This window comes from Leptonotus elevatus, chromosome 13 (assembly GCF_054856555.1).
Source record: "Leptonotus elevatus isolate MCC_2025b chromosome 13, RoL_Lele_1.0, whole genome shotgun sequence".
Lineage (NCBI taxonomy): Eukaryota > Metazoa > Chordata > Actinopteri > Syngnathiformes > Syngnathidae > Leptonotus > Leptonotus elevatus.
Window position 1 is genome coordinate 15,771,588 of NC_141251.1, and position 13,532 is coordinate 15,785,119.

Sequence of the window (13,532 nt, forward strand, 5' to 3'; positions counted from 1 at the left end):
AAAAAACCAGCTGGAAGACCAGTTACCACTAATGAGGTCCATTGGCAACTTGATTGGAGTATTAAAAGAGCTTCTCGGAGTGGCAGTGTCTCTCAGAAGCGAAGATGGGTAGAGAATCACCAATTCCTCCAATGTTGCGCAGAAAGATAGTGGAGAAATATCAGAAAGCTGTTTACCAGCGAAAAATTGCAAAAAGGTTGAAGTAATCATCATCTACAGTGCATAACATCATCCAAAGATTCAGACAATCTGGAACAATCTTCTCGATCCCCAGACGTTTGCAGACTTTTGTGAAAGGAAGAGGGGATGCCTCACAGTGGTGAAAATAGCCTGTCCCGACTTTTTTTTTAGATCTGTTGATACCATGGAATTTGAAATCAACATAGTTTTCCCTTAAAATTATACATTTTCTCAGTTTAAACTTTTGACCTGTTCTCTATGTTCTATTCTGAATAAAATATAAAAATTTGGCACTTCCACATAATTGTATTCAGATTTTATCCACAATTTGTATAGTGTCCCAATTTTTTGGGAGTAGGGTTTGTAAACGAATATATATATATATAATTAATGAAAAAAAATAAACAAATACAATTTACGCGGATTTCTATTATCGCGGGTAGTTTTTGGAACGTAACACCTGCGAGAAATGAGGGAACATGTCAATTAGAAATGCGTATAATTCACAAACAAATTGTGTGCAGAGGTTACTTTGGCGCAGTTGAAAAGCAAAAATATAGAAATACACCAGAGGAATCATCATCTGCAAACACCATGGAAACGCAACACAACACTTTAAATCAACTAAGGCACCCAAAGCAGCAACCTTTCTAATCGTATACGACTGAGAACCTTAACACGTCGTTAAAATGATAACTTGCTTGTGTAATTACATCATCAGGTCCCATTACAAGCCCCATTAGCCAGAAACAAAATGCACATGCAAAAAAGACTCATCACTCATTATCCTAGTATTTACACATACAATAAAGGCAAGAGAAGGATTAAAGTGTATGAAGGAGCGCTAGGGACACTGTAAATAAATAAATAAAATTACCACAATACAGTCATTTTAAATCAAGTGTTGAATTGATTAAATTGTAATATTATACGTTTATAGTTCATAAAGTCATTATTTTTTACGAGAAAAGCGCTGTAACAGAATGGAAAAATGATTACAAAAAAGTTATGAGAATTAAGTCATCATATTATGAGAATGAATCTATAATTTTACTAATATAACATTTTTTTTTATTTCTACTTTGAGTTTTGAGTCTCCTTTTAACTCCTAAAGTGAGATTCTCATCATCATGAAATATTTTAAACAAAAGGACAGCAAATTATTTTCATGTATATCAATCTGCCCTCAATGTGTTTTCCCTTGTTTGTTTTTTTCTTTAGCCAGTTGCTATGGCAAAGCTAATTAAAGACTGATGTTGTACCAGTAAATGGGAAGACATATTCATATTTAGTTTCTTTCTTAAAATGATTATCATGCACGATGCAAATCACTTTATAATTAACCTCAGATATCCCCACACATACAAAAATGGGTTAATCCACATTCCAGAAAAAAAGAGCTCTTTTAATACATTCTTTAAGATCTCGCCACAAAAATAAATAATTTTATATCAGACACAGTGGATGCACTTTGGTTCAACATAAGGCGCTGGATTCTGTTTCAAGGAGAATTTTTGTTTTAGATGTTTGCTCTCTCTCTCTCTCAAACACACTTCTATTATCGGAGTATTATTTAAATGCGACAGGTCACCCACAGGCTCTGCAGTAGTCTGATAACAAGGAGTTCCACAGGGCGACGGCTCAATACGAAGACCGCCGCGTAGTTGACAGAAGTAAAGGGCTCCTAATTCTCTCAAAGGCGCACACGAAACAAACATTCAGCTAATCTCATTCTTCGTCGTCTTTCGAAAACACACGCAAACACATGCGTGGTGTACCTTCTGCGAGCGCGACTGCTTATCTGAATGAGAACAGACGGGTGCAAGGCGTGTCAATTAAGGAGGCAAACAAATAATTAAGATCACGTTATTCCGACGGGGCTGAAAGTGACTAAACAAAGTCATTTCACGGCCTTGAGAGACATAATGAGAGTTGACAAGGAATGCATTACATCACAGCAGGGAAGAACAAGACCTAACCCAAAAGTACAGCTTTGCAAAAAAAATTATTTTGCATTCAAAACAAGCCCATTAGCAATGTCACAAAAAAGGCCCCTACTGTATCCGAGTGTTGGGTAGACCCAGTGCAGGACACCAATCACGCTGTCCCTCTTTTCCTGCTGCGGACAGTGTCTGGCTTCACTAGTGAGCTCGGAGCAAGATGGCTGAAGGCCGCAACGGGCTCTACTGGATGACAGTCGCTGGGGTCACACGTCCCTGTCGGTCCACAGGGCCCCGGAGGGCCAGGAGGACCCTGAGAAGTTGCCCCGGGCAGGCCTTGACAAAGGCGAGAAAAAAAAGGAGGGAGAGTTGTTGAATACACTGGAACCCAATTTTTGTTTTTGCTTGGTTCATTATTAAAGTTCCCACACAGAACATGCAGTATTAAGTTAAGCCTGTCACAAGTATGCAGCTAAGCTTCGAGTTAGTCTGGACATGGGCCGAGATAACATTTTGACGGTATGATAACCGTGGGATAAAATATCACGGTATAAACATTACATCTCTAAATAACGGGTTAATAAAAACAGCATTTTTCTCAATTAAACACAATCTATTTCATTCATTCATTCATCAAACCATTTAATCAAGAAAATATAGAATATTTGGCACAGAAGAAATGCTTTTCATGTTTAATTTAAATAAATAAATAAATAAATAAATAAATAAATAAATAAATCATTTAAATAAAGTTTTTCTTCCTCCCACTCCTTTTCAGGCTACGTTTAGTTGAGTATTGTTTGGAGAAATTGATAATTTGTTGATGTTGATTGCTGCCTGAAAAAAATTAACAAATGAAAAAAAAAAAAGAATGATATGAAAAATTATTTTTAGTAAGTCACAGTGTCCCATCGCTGGTCAGCTATTTTTAGAACAGACTCGTGGGCTACTTGTGTTGTCTTTCAACCTCAAAGAGGCAGGCTGTTAACTCAACTCTGCAAGTATCCAATCATATTGCACACGGCTTAGATGTCCCCTCTACACCGTCACCATTGACAGCCAGTATTAGCAGTTATTGAACCCACGGCATATCGTCAAACCGGTGATCGGCCCATGCCGAGCAGATGCCACGGCTAGCAACATGCTTTTGCCATTTCATCTTGGTCAGCTTTTATGAAAAGCCATTCGTCTGTTCAGTCAAAGTATTATCTTGATATGGATCCATTTGTCTAAATGCCAGCTGCAGGCATGACAGGAGAAACATTTCCACACTCTAATAAGAAAATCTGATATTCATATCCCATGTTACTAAGCAACACGGTGTTGTGAAAATGTAATCCAAACAGCTCTTTGTATTTTGTAATACATACAGTAGCCTACATAGACCACACATTCACACAAGGTCTGGTTGTTTTTCCCCTCTGCGTAAGCCTTCAATTATAGCACCCATCATAAGCAGGCCGCTCACATCAAATCACGGCGAGTTAGCACAAAACAAGAATCACACATCTTGCTGCATCCTCCCCACCGAAAACACAACTTGGCCTTTTCATCACCCCCGCCCATCCATCTCCTGCCTAACAGCTTGCACCAAACTGTCTGCAGCTCTGCGCTTGTTACCCTGTCACCATTCACGCAAATGTGTGCCTGAACCGGGCGGACAGTGTAGGCGACTACTAGGACAGCTGATTTAAAGCTGAAATGTGGTTATTGTAGCGCTTCGGTAGAGCACCATGAGGACATCATAAGGCACTTCACACTATTTACACATACAGTGGAATACCCCTGAGGTCATACGATTTGTAATTCAAACAAAACATCAGGGAAAAATACGCCTCTGAAGTACTGCATTAAGCCATGTGAGACTACGGCATAGCTAGTGAGACCTTGGAAGTGTTTATCATCATCGGGAAACATTTCCCCTGTGCAATACAATTCTTTATGCCACCCACATGGATGCGAACAAGCGGTTGAACGACTTCAGATTGTTTGTTAGAGTTGAGTCGGCTTCAACTAATCGATGATGTCATAGTTTTTTTTTTCAGTAATCAAACCAAACGTGCTCAAGTTATGACACCCACAATTCCCATGGGAGTGACACCCCTGACAACTACTGCTCTCGAGTGCACTACTAACAATTTGTATTTAAATAAAAAAAGTTTCTGCCTTTCTGTCAAGACAATAAAACTATTTCATTAATATGTTTCTCTTCATGATGGAATATAGATAATTCAGTTTTAGAAGCAAAAATTGTTTGCTCCAACTCAAGGTCAAGGTCTGATTTGTGAACATATCACCAGTGTAACCTTGAAAAATTTACTTAGTTACATTATTGATTACTGGCTTTCAAAAGTAACTTAGTTACTCTACTGATTACTTTCTTTAAAGACCCAGTGTGTAAAGCGCCATCTAGTGGTCCAATAATAGCATTAGAAGCACGCAAGAGCACGTACACTACGGTGGCTCAGAGAGACCACATTTTACAGGCATACCGGCAATTTTTATTTGCCGTGAGCAAACGAGCATCTAGGCGAGCAACGGCGACTCGGCAGCCGCTGTGAAGCGAGCGACGCCGAAAGACCGAGCGAGCCGGAATTAGCCGGAGCAGCTAACAAGCGCGGTTAGCGGGAGTTAGTCAGAGCCATAGGCTGGAATGGCTAACAAGAGTGGCTAGCGAGAGGAGCTAGTAAAAGCTTGTGAGAGCAAAGTGACAAGCGACGGGCCCGAATCACGGGAGTCAGTGACGACCACATGCAGGCCCCAGCTGTGGAAGGTAAACGGCGGTTTATTTTGCATACTATTGACACAAACAGTGAAATGAATGAATTATTAGTTCACCACTAGATGGCACTAGGGGTCATTGAATGTCCCTTTTAAAAAGTAATTTAGTGACTTTATTGATTACTTGATTTTAAAAGTATCTAAGTTACTACGAAAGTCACACTTTCATAGTTGCATTCAGCAGATACTGACAACTCTGTTTAACATAAAAAACAACAAAAAAACATGCAGGATAGTGGCCCTCCAGGACCGGAGTTGCCCATCCCTGAAGTCAGCTGCGATAGGCTCCTGCTCATCCGTGACTCTAATTAGGATAAGCACTATGGAAAATGGATTGATGAATGGATAAGGTGCTTATGGGAATGGAAGCCAATATACTTTGCGTGATTCCCAATCTCACAGAGGGTGTACGGGCGATTGCATCCTCCACTTGGCAAAGTTTGCCACCATTTGTTTTCTTTGAAGCAGCTTCTGTCTCATCGACTTGCATCCATGTAAGCTCGCTTTTTAACAGCTGTCCTTTCCCCCTGGGAGCAAAAGGCGCGCCTCCTTTGGCCCTGCACATAAATTGTGCACCTCCGTGGATGAGACGAACGGCATTAAGGTCAGTAATAACTTTGCTGTCACAGGCTGAAAATCAACTTGTCATTGCTCCATCACGCCTACGGGAAGCTATTTTTTACTTGATGAGAGCAGGGGACAAGCTGACATCTTGTGTTGCAATCTGGGAGGCTTTTGTTTCAGAGCAACATTAAACTTGTTGTTTTTTATTACTTTAGAATGCAACTGCTAGTTTATCAGGGGTAAATGGAGGCACTTGGTTGTAGATCTTTTAGGGATGGATCTCATTGAAAAGCATTCGTTGCCTATAACTGGGTGGAGGTACAGTGTTCCCACGCTAAATCACGGCTCATGACAGATTTTTGAGTGATTGTTTTTTTTTTTAATGCGGTTTACAGTATGCAGGTGAGTCCAAAGTTAGTTTAGTGAAATAGATGCAGCATAATAAAGAGCAAGAAGACGAGAACATCCCTTCAGTTATGCCTAGGGGTGTGAATTGCCTAGTACCTGGCAATTTGATCCGTATTACGATTCATAGGTCACGATTCGAATCTATAAATTGATTAATGTAATTATTATTTTTTACTCAAATTTAGAAAATATTAATCAGTAAACTTGTACATGTACAGTGTAAGATTTGTATGAAAATGTATTTATTTATCTGAAAAGTCGGGCTTTTAACTGTGAGCCACTGTATTTAACAAACAATCTGTTTCATGTTTGAACATCATCGAAATAAAACATTAAAGCTTAATGTGACATTAACATAACATTATTCCATGCTTAACGTATGAACCCTAACCCAAAGTAAGACATGTTGTTGAATATTTCCATCAAAAATTCGGACGCATATTGAATCAATTCAAGAATTGTGCGCTGTAATATCGCGATATATTGCTCAATAATTTTTTTAAACACCTCTAGTTATGCCATTTCGCCATTTTTATTTTTCTTGTGTCCAAAGAGCAGAAAAACAACAGTATGCCTTAAAGCATGGTTTGTTCTGTTTGTATGTGTTGAGCGTGTGTGAACATTTTGTTATTTGAAGGCTTATCATTTCTAATAAGTCTATGCTAACATCTATGTCATTTAACATTATATTTTAGCATTAAGCTAGTAGAACTTTGTTACATGACGCAACATGGTTTGTTTGGAGATTTTGTAATGTATCCCCCATGATAAACGTGGGTTCACGGTAACAAGGCCCAAAAATAGAATTATCAATATTCAGCCTCTTTTGAACTCTAATGGAAATGACTCCACTATGTTCCTTGGAATCGTGCGTGTGCGCGGCATGAGAGGCATTCATCAAAGGGGTTGCTGCTGACAACAGCTCAGTGCTGATGAAAGTGGTGAGGCTGAATCAACACACTTAAGCTTAAGGGCAACATTGAAAGCAATTGATTAAAAGATGGCCAACACTGCGGAGCATAAAGATGCTGCAGAGTTTATACCTTTGTATTCTATGTTAATAAAAGCAACTATTCTGTGAAGACTGTGTACAAGATATTGGAGTAGGCCTATCTAAAGGATTTTGTATCCATTCATTCAGAAGAACATTTTTGAGGCTCACCCTCTCTGTTCAAGTTAATCTAAATGATATTTGATGAGGTTGTGTCCTGTCAAGTTTCTACACACCAAACTCAATCGAGCATGCCGCTTATGGCCCTTGCTTTGTGTACAAAAGTCTTGGTAAAAGGAAAAAAACAAGGTTCAAGGAGTCTAACCTGTGAAAGATTGAGTTATAGTCCCAAAAGCCATTCATACCATTTCAACTAAATAGGCCCAGATTTCACAACAAGGGCCCTATTTTTAAACAGGTTTCCGTCTGCTCAGTGTACAAATGGGCACAACTCCATCTTCTTGTCTATTGTAGTGTGTTTGTGAATTTGGTAGACATGCTACACCTCATGGGGCATTCCATCTGAGCTGCTACACCCCTCGCGGATCTCGCAATTTGTTGACAAAAAGTAGACTCGCTAAAACCATGTCTAAGCTGTGACGCAGGTGGTGTAAAGATTTGATCGAGCCACAGGCAGACGGATTCTGACGGATAAGCACACGCCCACTGTTTTCCGCCAATAACATCAATTGACGTCAACTCCGGTTTTTTTTTTTCAATGGGCAGTGCAACGTCTTGTGCAGCGATCCTTTTGTGAATGGGTGTAAAAATCACAAAACAGCTACTAACTATGGCCAGCAGATGGCAGCATTGTATCTCCTTTCAATGGGCTCCTGGTAGTATCAAATTACAAGAAAACATAGCGGATCTTAGGAACTAAAACGCTTTCAAGGATGACATGAATGATCAAAGCGTTTGTCATATTAAATCTAATTAACAGAGCGTCACAAAACAAAAAATATTAGTGTCAAAGTCACAGTTGTGCAGAAAATTTATCTTTTCACAAAAAGTTTTGTTTCTCCTTTTTTTTCTCTCCATGTTTGCTAGACGTCACTCAAATTACCTATTTTTAAATGGTGATTACTAAAGTACGGAATAAGGTAGAAACATACTTTTTTTTTCTAATGAAAGAATGGAATACGATCTTTCATGTGGTATCCACCATATTTATGTAGTTGTAGCACACAATATTCTGTTAGCTTTAAAAGATGAGTTAAAATGCTCAAAATCGTCTGGCAGTCGGGGTTGTTTTTTGGATAACATTTGGCAATAAAACAGTTAATGAGGGGAGCTGCTTCAATTGGCCGTGAGTCGGCTGCATTCCCACAGACAATGGAACACATCAGGACAGACGACCAATTCTATCTGCATAAGGCTTGCGCTGGGCACGGAAGTAGAAAATAGGGCCATAGTCCATACAGTATGTGCCGCGGTGCAGTAAAGGCTGAGAAACACTGTATATAAAGATTTTCTGCAAGCTTTGCTAGTCTTACCTGGTGGTCCCGTAGGTCCTGGATCACCCGGTAGGCCGAGACCAACCTGACCTCTTTCTCCTTTCTGCCCTCTGTAGCCTGTGGAAAAACCCACAAAGTCTCATTGTACAAATGACTGAAATGCTGACTGTGCACTGTCATGAGTGCATGAAGAATATAAACAGTTAGTAATGTTAGCACAAATGCCACAACAAGGTCTTATCCAAGGAGATTCAAGGTGGTGATACACTTTTGACACCTTCACATCCGTCCAGGGAATTCTGCGCATTAGCTCCTGGATGCTATAAATAACGCCCGAGTGACGACAATGTCAAACAGCAGCTCTGTGATTATTTAGAGTGAAGCAGCTTTGCAAGTTGACATACAAACAGGCTACTCTGTTCCCACCGTCGGTCCCATACCTTGAATAATAAAAGACATACCGACATGCCGTCAAAAAGTGGAAATCATCAAAGGAGCCATCTGTGCGTTAGTCAACGACAGCGACACAGGCGCATGGCTTTCAAGATTCCACAACAGAGCAGAGGATGATCAGATTGGAAAACGATCAAAGGCGGATTCACTCGACAAATACAATTAGATGCAACGCTTTCCAAGGGACGAAATAAATATATTCGCAATTACTGGGCCAAGACAGTTAAACAAAATACTCTCTGAATTGGAATCTAATATAATAAAACAAGCAGTTAAGTAGTCAAGCACAAGCTCACGCTGAAACATGTTCTCACAAGAAGTTAGTTGGAAATTAGTAACACTTAATGACGCAAAACCTTAATGTATGTTTTTATCACACTTGCTCAGGGCTCACCAATCACGGCTCACCTGATCTCTGAGTTTGGTCATGTGACATTCGCAAGCTGAGCCCTGATTGGCCATTACCTGCCCTGAGCATCTGTGATGTCATTTTCAATCGACAGCAAGTGGCAAAATGGCCGCCCGCTGAGATGGATAAAAACAGGCGGATTTTGCTTCTTTAAACATATCCCACTAACGCCGTACTAATCAGAATACCGTGTTTAGACTAGTGGGGCTGCATTGAACATATTGTAAAGAAAATGTTTTGGTTGAGTTCTCCTTTATTGACATTTGAAACTAAGCTTAGCTGCCACAAAAATGTCTGGATACTGTACAACAGTGGTGCCCAAGTCCGGTCCTCGAGAGCCCCTATCCAGCCTGTTTTCCATGTCTCTTTCCTTCAACGCAGCTGAATCTAATGATCAGCTCATCAGCAAGCAACAATCCTGATCATGAATCAGGTGTGTTGGTTGAGAGAAACATGGAAAAGAGGCTGGATAGGGGCTCTCGAAGACCGAACTTGGGCACCCCTGCTGTACAAGGGCCTTGAATATTACTTGAGAGAAAAGTTAGGTGAGCGTCACTGTTTAGCAATTGTGGCGTAACAAAACACCCTGTAACACAGGGGTGGAGGAACCTATAGGCTGCCATGCAATTCCTCCTTAGCTGTACTGTAAAAACAAATAAACAAATAAACAAACAAATAAATAAATAAATAAGCCACAAATTCTAATCCAGTATTATAATAATACAATGAATTATATATTTTTTCCCTAAATTTGTTCTGGCCCCTGACAGGAAACAGGTTCCCCACCACTCCTTAATCAATCCATGCACAATCGTTCATTCTTTACCCTTCTCAAGCAACAAGCACGCTAGAATGTGTGAATATTCCCCCCAAGAGGCCCTTGAAGTAATGGAGTCAGGACCAGCAGTACCATGGTGTGCATCTTGTGCGCCCTGACAGCAGCATCAAGCATCAACGCTTACGTGTCACAGAAAATCTCCGAAAAAGGGTTTGCGATCGCTCTGAAAGTGAGCGTGAACGAGAAAAAGGGGATGGTGCGGGTGCTTTGTTGCAATAATGAGACTTCTTTTCAGCACTCACACAGCCTGGGGGATTTCATTCAGTGGGAGGAGGAGAGACTCTGGAGGAGAGAATACTCTGAACCTTAAGCAAAAAAGAAATACTGAGCAATGCATTTGGGTGGCAAATTAGATTGCCAAACTTTTTTTTGCCAAATTTGCCTTTGTGTCCATGTTTGGCTAGAAACAAATGGCTTCAATGGCAATTATGGACAAAATATGTTAGTAACAAAACGGTGATGCTACAGGCAGGATTTCAGGCTTGATTGATTGGCTCACAGTCCTACACATTTGCACAAGGCATTATTAGCAACATCTATTTATTTCTATCTCTTACCCAAAAAAGTATTTATTTGAGCAGAAATGAAATAAAAATTAAATATTGTGGCAAAAATTACAGTGAGTGACATTTTTAGTGTACAAAATCAAAAAAAATAAAAGACAGATTCAGTTTGTATTAAATGGACATAATAAATATGCCAATACAAGTGATGGTCTAATAACAAAATGTAGAATGATAGCGGACCCTCCAAAGTCAAACAGTGCAAGTGGTACAGTTTGGAGTTCAACAAAAGTTCGGGGGAAAAACTAAATTTGGAGGACCAAAATCACCCTCCCCCCCAAAAAAAGAATGAATAAAGTGAAAATAAAAACGGAAAAAAACAAGATAAAAAAAAACAAATATGAATATAACAAATGAGGAAATAAAAATAAAAAGATAAATAGAATTAAATATCAATCAAGAAATTGACGGTCTGCTGTCATGTTTATTTATTTAATGCTGCAGACAACACCTGCATGAAATGCATAAGGAAGTATTATACAAATTAATAACATAAACTTACATTATTTTGCGCAAGGAAAAATTCAAATGAATAAAATTTCCAACATGTCCTTACGCATTTCATGCTGATATTGTCTGCAGCATGAAATATATAAATATGAGAGCAGAGCGTCTTTATCAATTGATATTTAATTGTATTTATATTTTTATTAATGTATTTATGATCAAATGTATTTTTTTTTTTACATTTTTTTAATTGAACTTTATTTTTTATTATATATATATTTGTGTTTTTATTTCCATTTCTTTTAATTGTAATTTAATTTTCAAACTATACCAGTAGATTTTTTTTATATATCTATTTTTATTTTCACTTTTATTTATTTATTTATTTTAATTTGGCAGTTTTTGTCCTTCACACTAAAGGAGTACCAGTAATTCAATGTGTGAATAATTGTACTTGAATTCATTGTACATTTCATGATGAACTTTTTTATACTGTACGTACTTGTATGGCAGTTACGAATGATTAAATGCTAAACAAAAATATTTCCTACTCAGATTTTATCTCACAGGTTTTATGATAGTGCCTGGAACAAATGAATTCACTTCAAAATGATTGCCTATAGGAAAAACTGGGTGTGTGTTTGGGAGGTTAAAACAACTTGAAAGTCAACCGGCATCACAGAACACGTTGGACGTTGAAGGTTCCACTGCCTTTAAATGTGTGGTTACACAAAGGGATGGTGTGGTTGATGTAAGCCTAAAATGATCCAAAAATAAAACACAAATGTGGATTAAAATGAAAGAAAATGAACGGGTGGTATTTCGCATGCATCCATATGGCAAACAGTCTGAAGCCATTAGAAATCAAACCAAAGACAAAAAGAGAAAAGTGACTGTACATATAACAGAAGGCTTAGTTTTCTCCATGACAATTCGTTTTGGCATTGAGGAGGAAAAGGCAAATTGGATGTTCCAGAGGAGCACAGTCTCCAACAGAGGATGACGAGAAATAATGAGGAAATATTACCCCCCAAACTCTCTCCCCAGATGAGCGCAGTCAACAAAGAAAGAATTAGGAAGTTGTTGAATTTTTGATTTATCAAGGGAGATAACGTTCCTCTTCATTCTCAGTAAATATTTATTGCAAGGCTGCATTAAGACCACCCTATAAAACACTCTCTTGCACAGCACAGAAAATAAAACAAGCAACCAAAAAATCCAGCAGCTGTGTAACGCGAGTCATCAACACAGCACACATATTTATAGTGTGGTTTTTAGTTGCCGACATTAGCTGTATTATTCATGAATGGGAGCCGCAGCATTTCATATTATAGCTGTGTAAACATGTTGTGAGGTAGATGCAAAGCTCAGAGACGACACAGTTGGATGAATAAAGCCTGGAAAGTGGGATCACTAACAGTCCACCATCTCTCCTGACTGACCCACCCCCCCACATCCCACCCCAACCTGGATTGAAGTATCAATATTGAGCCCGTTTTCCTGTGCGCACTGACAAAACTCTTATTCACAGTCAATTCTTCATTTGTCTTCATATTTCCCAGAGAGCCGCCGTGCGCCACACACTCCTGGCCTTTTTCCTCTGCTGCCCGCCCCTCAGTCTAAAGAGAAAAACATCCCCACAAGATTTCAACGGTATCCTTCTGTGAATTGGCGGCCTGCTGCAGATCTAAATTTCATCACTAAATTGGCCACGAGTCAGCCATTTTATATTCACATACAAATACATCTACAACTAGAGGCTGCTGAAGATCACCTAATTAGGGCTGTTGCATGGCGTAAGTACGAACACTGTTGATGATGATGACAAAATGGTGTGTATCGAACCTTGATGGGGCCTACCCCATTACATAGAGCTGTACAATGTAAATAAGAAACAATACACAAACGTGGGGCAATACTACCATCCAATCCTGTGAATAACACGTACCCATGTATGATACGTGCCCCCAAAATCACCCTTAAAAATGAGGTTTTCCCCTGTACTTGTGTATGATACGCAAGCATATTGAGTTACATTATGTATTAAATTAATTGGTGATTAAATTTTTTTTTAAACGAACCCTACGTACTGCCTATGTACTAGTGAATGTCTAAATAATGTAAAAAATTTGATTTGGGAGCTCTTTTTTTGCATATAAATGAGTGTTTTTCAGAGGATTTGACAATACTTCTCCTGGGTGACAGTTAAAGTGTCAATTGCAACACACAGCAAGATTTCTTCACTCTCAAGGTTGCTGCCCAACTTGGCTCAAACGTAAGTGGATAATTAAAAGTACAAATTAATTCCTCAATCTGCACCAAAATGTGATGGGTTTTTCTTTGAGTTTTCTTGAAATTAATGTACTTGATTTAACTAACTAACTAACTAACTTGCTGTAGAGTAATGCTGCTTTGTACTGCAAAGTGTCCCTTATATTTTGTTACCGTCAAAACAATAATATTAGTAACAACTCTCAGGAATATGCAGTGTAGTTCAACAAATT

General features: G+C 38.9%; 1 protein-coding gene across 3 annotated transcripts in view; it reads right to left on the reverse strand.

Moving 5' to 3' along the window:
* Positions 1-551: 551 nt before the first annotated feature.
* The window catches only part of LOC147163988 (uncharacterized), a 120,516-nt gene continuing 107,535 nt past the window's right edge, over positions 552-13,532 (reverse strand). For all 3 annotated transcript variants that reach the window (XM_086092936.1, XM_086092935.1, XM_086092937.1), the window contains 2 exons: positions 8,358-8,435; positions 552-2,456 (listed from right to left, as the gene is read on the reverse strand). In XM_086092936.1, the coding sequence (XP_085949062.1) occupies positions 2,278-2,456; positions 8,358-8,435 (257 nt within the window). In that variant the 3' untranslated portion in view covers positions 552-2,277. The remainder of the gene's footprint in view (positions 2,457-8,357; positions 8,436-13,532) is intronic.